Source organism: Trachurus trachurus, assembly GCF_905171665.1.
Source record: "Trachurus trachurus genome assembly, chromosome: 22".
NCBI classification, from domain to species: Eukaryota; Metazoa; Chordata; class Actinopteri; order Carangiformes; family Carangidae; genus Trachurus; species Trachurus trachurus.
The window spans coordinates 4,079,988-4,091,165 of NC_139907.1; the positions used below are offsets into that span (position 1 = coordinate 4,079,988).

General features: G+C 42.2%; 2 protein-coding genes across 2 annotated transcripts; both read left to right on the forward strand.

The window, feature by feature from the left end:
* Positions 1–3,303: 3,303 nt before the first annotated feature.
* Positions 3,304–4,812, forward strand: LOC311006121 (nuclear factor 7, brain-like; the record flags this gene model as incomplete). The annotated part of the gene is made up of 1 exon (XM_083998822.1): positions 3,304–4,812. One exon carries the CDS (start codon positions 3,304–3,306, stop codon positions 4,699–4,701), a length of 1,398 nt encoding a protein of 465 aa, XP_083854948.1. The 3' UTR covers positions 4,702–4,812.
* Positions 4,813–8,759: 3,947 nt separating this feature from the next.
* On the forward strand, positions 8,760–10,187 carry LOC311005916 (E3 ubiquitin-protein ligase TRIM35-like; the record flags this gene model as incomplete). The annotated part of the gene is made up of 1 exon (XM_083998523.1): positions 8,760–10,187. One exon carries the CDS (start codon positions 8,760–8,762, stop codon positions 10,185–10,187), a length of 1,428 nt encoding a protein of 475 aa, XP_083854649.1.
* Positions 10,188–11,178: the final 991 nt, after the last annotated feature.

An 11,178-nucleotide genomic window follows, 5' to 3' on the forward strand; every position in this document is an offset into this window, starting at 1 on the left:
TTATCTCCCAGTGCAGAAGAAGCTCCGGAGGATCAGAGTGAATCTGGACTTCAACAGAGGAAAACTGTCGTTCTCTGATCCTGATACTAACTCACACATACACACCTTCACACACACTTTCACTGAGAAGATGTTTCCATTAATTTACAATGCTGACATCCACCTCCCAGTGAAGCTGTTACCAGTGAAGGTGGCAGTGGCAGTGGCAGTGAAGCAGAGCAGTAGGAGATAAAGAGGATGATCATATTTATAATGTTGTTTATTTCTTAAAGGGAAAAGTCAGTGAATTGAACCTGTTAAATTGCACCTGTCCTCCTGCTGTCTCATTATTACAAACACTCTTTCTTTCTCTTTGATTATCTATCCATCTCTGTCTATCATCTCCACTCTGTTAGTGCCACATTATAAATTAGTAACGTTCCATAACCCCCATGATCTCCATGTTATTCATATTTTTATTGTTATTGTTTTAAAATTTATATTTGTGTTTTTGTTTTTTTCTTGAATATTGATGTACAGTTGTGGGATAAATCTGTCCTCAGTTTATGTTCTAGCAAACCTTGTGCTAAAAATATTATATATTGTATATTATATTATTATAACCGTATACAATCAGATATATTAGACTTTACATCTCTCCTTGCAAGATTTCATATTATTTTCATGGAAATCCTCCCAAACCTCCATCTGTCTCCCTCGATCTGGTTTAGAGATGTTGTTTTGTTTTGTTTTGTTTTGTTTTGTTTTTTTAATTATTGTCTAATATTTTGGGATAGGCATTTGTATTTACAAGTTCTGTTGATTTTTCTTATTTTAGGTTTGTTTGGCTACTATTCTTTCCATATTACATATTGTATTTGTTTAATTCAATTTTACTGTGCAGAAACTTTGTTCTACTGCTCCTCTTTCCTGCTGTTTGCCCCTTGGGTTGTTTTGGGTTCTGGGGAAAAGATAGAAAGGTCAATGTGTAACTTCATCTCTTCGTATTAACTGTTGTGTTTCTTAAAAAGATTAAAAGAAAAGAAACGAAAGAAAACGTGTGTGTGGTGTTGGTCTTGGTGTGAGCTCACCTGAACTGGCATGGCAGCAAAGTGAAACGCTTTGAGTGACATCAGCTGTCTGAGAGTAACGTGCATTATACTATATAATGGGTGAAATCTATGAATGTGAAATTTGCCCAAAAAAATAAAATGTTAACAATGTTTTGCTTTTAGAGAGAGAGAGAAAAAAGGTTTTCTTTTCAAAATGAAATTTAACTCTAGTTTGAATAAACATAAATTATTCCAAATATTTCCAAGAAAAAGTAACACAAATGAAGTCTTGAATAATAATGCAAAGAAAACATGCTCATATTCATTCCTAAATATTCACTGCTGAATATTTTAACTTAGGAAGAGTTTATAAATAAATTTTGGTGGGATAATGTCAATGTTCAATCCCAGCAGAAACTAAACAGAGCTGCTGCGTCATCCTGTTTAAGTTTCGTTTTGACAAAACTCCGCCCCCTCTGATGACTCAGGTGGCTCAACCGGGAAACTGCTGCTTTTCCTCCTCAGTCCATAACACATCCATCCATCCATCAGTCTTAGAGACGCAGACTGAAGAAGAGACGATTGGGCTCAGCTTCAGACCAAACTAACGACTTCCTGTGAGCGAGTCCAGCTACAACACTGCTGCTTCAACCTGCTGACACTCCACACACTGAAGGTGAGTGGACTCAGAGAAGATGCTGCAGTCCTGGGGCTTGTAAAATGCATTTATTTTTGAAGGACAGCTGTTGAGAGACAGAGAGGGGTGTGACGCGCAGATAAGGGGCTGCCGGGTGGAATCGAACACAGGGTCGCTGCAGCGGGCGTGATATATTTAATCAGAGGTTCCACCGAGCATTTCAGTGACGGCGAGCGGCTTGTTGCTGCTTCGTGACCGTCGCTGCTGCGGAGTTGAGGCAGACGCGGAGTACCGTTACGTGTCCCTTTTAGTTAGGGCCACGGGGCCACGCACCGAGGCACTGCGCCACATTTTGCATTGAAGTGAATGGGACGGGCCAAAAAAAAAAAAAAAAAGGAGCAATAAGTCTACTGCTCTGGCATACTTTCACCTAGAAACTCAATTCACTTTAAATTGTAGACACAAGTCTTGTTTATTGGTGTATTAATCCATGTTTCGATAGGTGTTACAGGTTTTTTTTTTTTAATCAATCTTGCGCTGTGTACCAATTCAGGGGCTGCATCCTTCGGAGGGTGGATTTGAAGGCCGATTACGCCACAGTGCTGCGCAGTGCTCTGCTGGCCGCACAGATGAGGAGCGGAGGCAAAGCATCTGTGTGACAACTTTTAATAAGGAAGCTTTGAAAACACATTACCTGTGTTCTTTATTCTCTATTCACTTAATAGCCTACCCCGCTTGCTGCTATTTAATGGTTTGTTTATTAGTATATTAATGATAACTGCCCTTGTATTGATTCTACTTATTTAAAAAGAAAAAAAAGAAAAAGTGAGGAGCGGAGGAGCAGTAGAGCCGTTGCAAGCGCCACTTTTAAATGTTTAACCTTCGGCCGTTGTTTACGTTCGGATCAGGAAATGCTCCGAAGGCTAGACTGTCCCATTTACCGACGGTTGATGCGGCCGTCGGAGGAGCCTCCGAAGCCGTTGCCTCCGGAGACCGCGTAGGCTGGGTCCTCCGAAGGCTACAGCCCCTGAATTGGGACACAGCTACTGTTCAATGACCATGATCATTTTTGGAGTCATTTTGAGATTATAATGGGTGTGTATTGCGCGGAATGTTCAGGGCAGAGTAGGTGACATCATCGGCTAGAGTGAGAGAAGTTTCCTGAAATTGTCTTAAACTTTTCTCTTTCCACGCTCCTCCCGGCCAGAAATCACAGTCTACACACATGATTTTTTCCAAAGTTGTAGACACACTTGTTCTGTCTCTAACAATGTGTTCATCAAAGCAGAGAGACTTATAGAATTTAAACCCTGAGCCTCTCAGTGCGGCGATGTCCCTCTCTGCTCCAATACAAAGATTTTCTGAGAGAAGCAGAAGGGACCCATGTTTATAACTTGCAAGTGTGTCCAAAATATTTACTGTAGAAACACCAATGTCATATCAAAGCATTCAGGAAGTCCTTCTGACGACCACGGTCTGCTGTTTTTTCTGATAGGAGCTACCGTTTTGTCGGAATAAGCCAAAATGTGAGACCAGCGCTGAGGCAGAAAATCGCCCTTTTTTCTATACGCTTCTGTCTGCCATGACTGACTCTACTTCCTGTCTGCTGTGTTTTCAGCTTCGCTCACAGACTAAATGGCTTCCACACCAGAGGAGGATCTCTTCTGTCCAGTCTGTACGGAGGTCTTCAGAGATCCCGTTGTTCTGACCTGCAGCCACAGTTTCTGTAAAAAATGTCTGAAGAGATGGTGGAAGGAGAAACAAGATCCACTGTGTCCAGTTTGTAGGAGAAGATCTTCAAGAGACCAACCACCTCGTAACCTGGTGTTGAAGAACCTGTGTGAGAGCTTCTTACAGCAGAGAGAGCAGAGATCTTCAGAGGCTCTCTGCAGTCTGCACTCTGAGAAACTCAAACTCTTCTGTCTGGACCATCAGCAGCCAGTGTGTCTCATCTGCAGAGATTCAGAAATACACGCCAACCACAGATTCAGTCCCATCGATGAAGCTGCTTCAGACCTCAAGGAGGAACTTGAGGAAACTCTGGAACCCTTAACGAAGAAGTTAGAGGGATTTGAAGAAGTTCAAGTGAAGTTTGGTCAAACAGCAGAACACATTAAGGTCCAGGCCCGACACACAGAGAGGCAGATTAAGGAGCAGTTTAAGAAGCTTCACCAGTTTCTAGAAGAGGAAGAGGAGGCCAGGATGGCTGCACTGAGGGAGGAAGAGGAGCAGAAGAGTCAGAGGATGAAGGAGAAGATGGAGGCTCTGAGCAGAGAGATAGCAGCTCTTTCACACACAGTCAGAGCCACAGAGGACGAGCTGAGAGCTGAAGACGTCTCATTCCTGCTCAACTACAAGGCTGCAGTGGAAAGAGTCCAGCAGCGCCCCCTGCTGGAGGATCCACAGCTGGACTCAGGAGCTCTGATAGACCAGGCCAAACACCTGGGCAACCTGACCTTCAACATCTGGAACAAGATGAAGGACATGGTCTCATACAGTCCTGTGGTTCTGGACCCAAACACTGCTCATCCAGGACTCATCCTGTCTGAAGATCTGACCAGTGTGAGTGGTGGAGACTACCAGCAGCTTCCTGACAATCCAGAGAGGCTTGATTATTCCTGGTCTGTCCTGGGCTCTGAGGGTTTTAACTCAGGGACTCACAGCTGGGATGTCGAGGTTGGAGACAATAGAAGCTGGGAAATCGGTGTGTTAACAGAGTCTGTGCAGAGGAAGGGAGACAACATAGAGTCTGGATTTTGGGGAATATGGTTCTATGAAGATAAATACTCAGCTCGTTCACCATCATGTCCAGTCATTGATCTCCCAGAGCAGGAGAATCCCCAGAGGATCAGAGTGAATCTGGACTTGAACGGAGGAAAACTGTCGTTCTCTGATCCTGATACTAGCACACACATACACACCTTCACACACACTTTCACTGAGAAGATGTTTCCATACATATACAATGGTAGAAACCTCCCATTGAAGCTGTTACCAGTGAAGGTGTCAGTGACAGTGGAGCAGAGCAGTTAGAGATAAAGAGGATGATCATATTTATAATGTTGTTTATCTCTTAAAGGGAAAAGTCAGTGAATTGAACCTGTTAAACTGCACCTGTCCTCCTGCTGCCTCATTATTACAAACACTCTTTATTTCTCTTTGATGATCTATCTATCTATCTATCTATCTATCTATCTATCTATCTATCTATCTATCTATCCTCCACTACTCTGTTAGCTCCACATTATTAGTTACTAACGCTCCATAACCCTCATGCTCCCCATAATATTCATATTTCTATTGTTTATTTTTGTTCTTTTTAAATCTATATTTGTGTTTTCATTTTTTTCTTGAATATTGATGCTTTTTAAAACTTTTTTGTTTTTTTGAAACTTTCATGTCAATAGAGCCAACAGTTTTGTCCTGGTCTGTAAACGTGGCCCCTTCTCTGTGAATTTACCTCCAGCAGCTCGATGTTGATGAGCTGCTGTGGACGAGACGCTCGCTCGATGAACTCCTCACATAGCGCCGACTTCTCCAGCTTCTTCTTCTTCTTGTAGGAGAGCTGGCAGCAGGAGAGCAAATCAATGAGCAAAATCCTCACATTCAATGTTTCTATTGACAGAAAACATGTGTGTGACCGAGTCAGAAATCTCTCATATCTAAGATACATGAGCAATTAATGTCATTTGAAGGTCACTGGGTTACGAAACTTCACATTTCTTGGGAACATGAGTTTGGTCTGAACTTCACAGAGCAGTTGTGGGATAAATCTGTCCTTCGTTTACGTTCTAGCAAAACTTGTGCTAAAAATATCATAGCCTATATTATATATTATATTTTACATTATTATAACTGTATACAGTCAGATATATTAGACTTTACATCTCTCTTTGCAAGACATCATATCTTATTTTCATGGAAATCCTCCCAAACTTCCATCTGGTTTAGAGATGTTGTGTTTGTTTTTTTTCTTATATTGAAATTATTGTCTAATATTTTGGGATAGGTATTTGTATTTACAAGTTCTGTAGATTTTTCTTATTTTAAGTTTGTTTGGCTACTATTTTTCCATATTACATATTGTACTTGTTTAATTCAATTTTACTGTTCAGAGACTTTGTTCTACTGCTCCTCTTTCCTGCTGTTTGCCCCTTGGGGTTGTTTTGGGTTCTGGGGAAAAGATAGAAAGGTCAATGTGTAACTTCATCTCTTCGTATTAACTGTTGTGTTTCTTAAAAAGATTAAAAGAAAAGAAACGAAAGAAAACGTGTGTGTGGTGTTGGTCTTGGTGTGAGCTCACCTGAACTGGCATGGCAGCAAAGTGAAACGCTTTGAGTGACATCAGCTGTCTGAGAGTAACGTGCATTATACTATATAATGGGTGAAATCTATGAATGTGAAATTTGCCCAATAAAATAAAATGTTAACAATGTTTTGCTTTTAGAGAGAGAGAGAAAAAAGGTTTTCTTTTCAAAATGAAATTTAACTCTAGTTTGAATAAACCGAAATGATTCCAAATATTTCCAAGAAAAAGTAACACAAATGAAGTCTTGAATAATAATGCAAAGAAAACATGCTCATATTCATTCCTAAATATTCACTGCTGAATATTTTAACTTAGGAAGAGTTTATAAATCAATTTTGGTGGGATAATGTCAATGTTTAATCCCAGCAGAAACTAAACAGAGCTGCTGCGTCATCCTGTTTAAGTTTCGTTTTGACAAAACTCCGCCCCCTCTGATGACTCAGGTGGCTCAACCGGGAAACTGCTGCTTTTCCTCCTCAGTCCATAACACATCCATCCATCCATCCATCAGTCCCAGAGACGCAGACTGAAGAAGAGACGATTGGACTCAGCTTCAGACCAAACTAACGACTTCCTGTGAGCGAGTCCAGCTACAACACTGCTGCTTCAACCTGCTGACACTCCACACACTGAAGGTGAGTGGGCTCAGAGAAGATGCTGCAGTCCTGGGGCTTGTAAAATGCATTTATTTTCTTAGGACAGCTGTTGAGAGACAGAGAGGGGTGTGACGCACAGATAAGGGGGCTGCCGGGTGGAATCGAACACAGGGCCGCTGCAGCGGGCGTGATATATTTAATCAGAGGTTCCACCGAGCGTTTCAGTGACGGCGAGCGGCTTGTTGCTGCTTCGTGACCGTCGCTGCTGCGGAGTTGAGGCAGACGCGGAGTACCGTTACGTGTCCCTTTTAGTTAGGGCCACGGGGCCACGCACCGAGGCACTGCGCCACATTTTGCATTGAAGTGAATGGGACGGGCCAAAAAAAAAAAAAAAAGGAGCAATAAGTCTACTGCTCTGGCATACTTTCACCTAGAAACTCAATTCACTTTAAATTGTAGACACAAGTCTTGTTTATTGGTGTATTAATCCATGTTTCGATAGGTGTTACAGGTTTTTTTTTTTTTAATCAATCTTGCGCTGTGTACCAATTCAGGGGCTGCATCCTTCGGAGGGTGGATTTGAAGGCCGATTACGCCACAGTGCTGCGCAGTGCTCTGCTGGCCGCACAGATGAGGAGCGGAGGCAAAGCATCTGTGTGACAACTTTTAATAAGGAAGCTTTGAAAACACATTACCTGTGTTCTTTATTCTCTATTCACTTAATAGCCTACCCCCCTTGCTGCTATTTAATGGTTTGTTTATTAGTATATTAATGATAACTGCCCTTGTATTGATTCTACTTATTTAAAAAGAAAAAAAAAGAAAAAGTGAGGAGCGGAGGAGCAGTAGAGCCGTTGCAAGCGCCACTTTTAAATGTTTAAAGCAGATATCAGCTTCACGGCCGTTTCGGCTAATGCTGCGTTCAAGGCAGGCTTTTGAAACCGTAAGTTACAGCTTCAAGTCACAACTACGACTTGGTAGCGTTCCAGGTAACCCGTAGCTCGTGTTTTTACCATCCTGTTGTCTGTGAAAGTTCCCTATAACGGCCACTCGTAACTTCCGACCCGTGAACTCGTACCAGATCGAACTGGTATGACTTCACAGGAAGGAAAAACACAAAGTACGAGTTTCTTTGAACGCACCATGAGTTAGCAGCCCCCGCCCTTGTCAGGCATCAATTGGTCCTCGTGCTACGTCACCACATTCACGCGCATCCCTTGGCTGCACACACAGCCCTTCATGCCGTTCTCTCTCCTCATTGGATAACACTTGTATCCCACAAGGAAAATTCTCTCCTCGGGTTACAGCAGAGCAGAGTGACGGAGAGACTCGTGTTTAGGCTGAAATACTTCATGTAAGTGATTGCTGACGGAAAATAGGACTATTTAGGACTTATATTAACAAAAACATTCCACTGATATCTGCTTTAACCTTCGGCCGTTGTTTACGTTCGGATCAGGAAATGCTCCGAAGGCTAGACTGTCCCATTTACCGACGGTTGATGCGGCCGTCGGAGGAGCCTCCGAAGCCGTTGCCTCCGGAGACCGCGTAGGCTGGGTCCTCCGAAGGCTGCAGCCCCTGAATTGGGACACAGCTACTGTTCAATGACCATGATCATTTTTGGAGTCATTTTGAGATTATAATGGGTGTGTATTGCGCGGAATGTTCAGGGCAGAGTAGGTGACATCATCGGCTAGAGTGAGAGAAGTTTCCTGAAATTGTCTTAAACTTTTCTCTTTCCACGCTCCTCCCGGCCAGAAATCACAGTCTACACACGTGATTTTTTCCAAAGTTGTAGACACACTTGTTCTGTCTCTAACAATGTGTTCATCAAAGCAGAGAGACTTATAGAATTTAAACCCTGAGCCTCTCAGTGCGGCGATGTCCCTCTCTGCTCCAATACAAAGATTTTCTGAGAGAAGCAGAAGGGACCCATGTTTATAACTTGCAAGTGTGTCCAAAATATTTACTGTAGAAACACCAATGTCATATCAAAGCATTCAGGAAGTCCTTCTGACAACCACGGTCTGCTGCTTTTTCTGATAGGAGCTACCGTTTTGTCGGAATAAGCCAAAATGTGAGACCAGCGCTGAGGCAGAAAATCGCCCTTTTTTCTATACGCTTCTGTCTGCCATGACTGACTCTACTTCCTGTCTGCTGTGTTTTCAGCTTCGCTCACAGACTAAATGGCTTCCACACCAGAGGAGGATCTCTTCTGTCCGGTCTGTACGGAGGTCTTCAGAGATCCCGTTGTTCTGACCTGCAGCCACAGTTTCTGTAAAAAATGTCTGAAGAGATGGTGGAAGGAGAAACAAGATCCACTGTGTCCAGTTTGTAAGAGAAGATCTTCAAGAGATGAACCACCTGTTAGTCTGGTGATAAAGAACCTGTGTGAGAGCTTCTTACAGCAGAGAGAGCAGAGATCTTCAGAGGCTCTCTGCAGTCTGCACTCTGAGAAACTCAAACTCTTCTGTCTGGACCATCAGCAGCCAGTGTGTCTCATCTGCAGAGATTCAGAAATACACGCCAACCACAGATTCAGTCCCATCGATGAAGCTGCTTCAGACCTCAAGAAGGAACTTGAGGAAACTCTGGAACCCTTAACGAAGAAGTTAGAGGGATTTGAAGAAGTTCAAGTGAAGTTTGGTCAAACAGCAGAACACATTAAGGTCCAGGCCCGACACACAGAGAGGCAGATTAAGGAGCAGTTTAAGAAGCTTCACCAGTTTCTAGAAGAGGAAGAGGAGGCCAGGATGGCTGCACTGAGGGAGGAAGAGGAGCAGAAGAGTCAGAAGATGAAGGAGAAGATGGAGGCTCTGAGCAGAGAGATAGCAGCTCTTTCACACACAGTCAGAGCCACAGAGGACGAGCTGAGAGCTGAAGACGTCTCATTCCTGCTCAACTACAAGGCTGCAGTGGAAAGAGTCCAGCAGCGTCTCCTGCTGGAGGATCCACAGCTGGACTCAGGAGCTCTGATAGACCAGGCCAAACACCTGGGCAACCTGACCTTCAACATCTGGAACAAGATGAAGGACATGGTCTCCTACAGTCCTGTGGTTCTGGACCCAAACACTGCTCATCCAGAACTCATCCTGTCTGAAGATCTGACCAGTATGAGACGAGAAAATATACAGCAGCTTCCTGACAATCCAGAGAGAATCAAGTATTACTGGTCTGTCCTGGGCTCTGAGGGTTTTAACTCAGGGATTCACAGCTGGGATGTCCAGGTTGGAGGCAATTCACACTGGACACTGGGTGTGTTACCAGAGTCTGTGCAGAGGAAGGGAGGCGACAGACATTCTGGATCATGGGGAATACATTTCGTTGCAGATGAATTAGGAATAGTGAGGGATTATGGTCAATACTACACTCATTCACCATCAGTTCCAGAGATTGATCTCCCAATGAAGAAGAAGATCCAGAGGATCAGAGTGAATCTGGACTTCAACAGAGGAAAACTGTCGTTCTCTGATCCTGATACTAACACACACATACACACCTTCACACACACTTTCATTGAGAAGGTGTTTCCATACATTTACACGTATCATACCTGCCGCCCATTGAAGCTGTTACCAGTGAAGGTGTCAGTGACAGTGGAGCAGAGCAGTTAGAGATAAAGAGGATGATCATATTTATAATGTTGTTTATTTCTTAAAGGGAAAAATCAGTGAATTGAAAATGTTAAACTGCACCGTCCTCCTGCTGTCTTATTATTATAAACACTCTTTATTTCTCTCATATCTAAGATATATGAGCAATTAATGTCATTTGAAGGTCACTCGGTTACTAAACTTTTAATTTCTTGGGAACGTGAGTTTGGTCTGAACTTCACAGAGCAGTTATGGGATAAATCTGTCCTCAGTTTAGGTTCTAGCAAATCTTGTGCTAAAAAATATTACAATGTGCCGTTTTATGGTGATATCTGGGCTCTTCTGTGTTGATAAAAAATAATCTAATTTAATTCCAGTGTTTTTTTTTATAAGAAACAGTTGTTAAAGTAGTGGTCTCTTTTTTTTTTTTTGCACTTATAGTGTGTTTCACTGTAAGTCATTATTTGTGAATAAATTGAAATATATGATTATTTACCTAAAACACACCCGCAGATCTTTGAACTCATCGTGCTCCACAGCCACTGACCTGCAGGGTGAGAAAGGGAGAAATTTATGCAATGTATATAAAATGTGGTTAAAATCGCTATAATTAATCTACTGCTTGTCTGAACATAGACAAAATAAATGTGCCACAAATGCATCATTTATTAGATCTAATAATGTAAATATATTGTAGTAAATGAAACCTGTATGTATACTGTGTATAAACAATAAAAGCACTGTACTTACCCCTGTCAGATCCAGTGGTGAAGATTATTTTGTATTTTTCTGTTCAATATTTTATAATTTTGAGTTTTAGAAAACAATGTCCACAGCAAACAGGCCCAAGATAAAATCAGAAAAACAGAAACTTTAGGTCTGAACTAAATGTCACATAAGAAAGAGATGGACCAAGTTAACAGTTTCTTTTAAAGAGTTTCTTTTTATATAAAACATTATAAAATAATAAAGCCATCACAGATGTCCAGTTTTAAACATTCAGATATTTCCT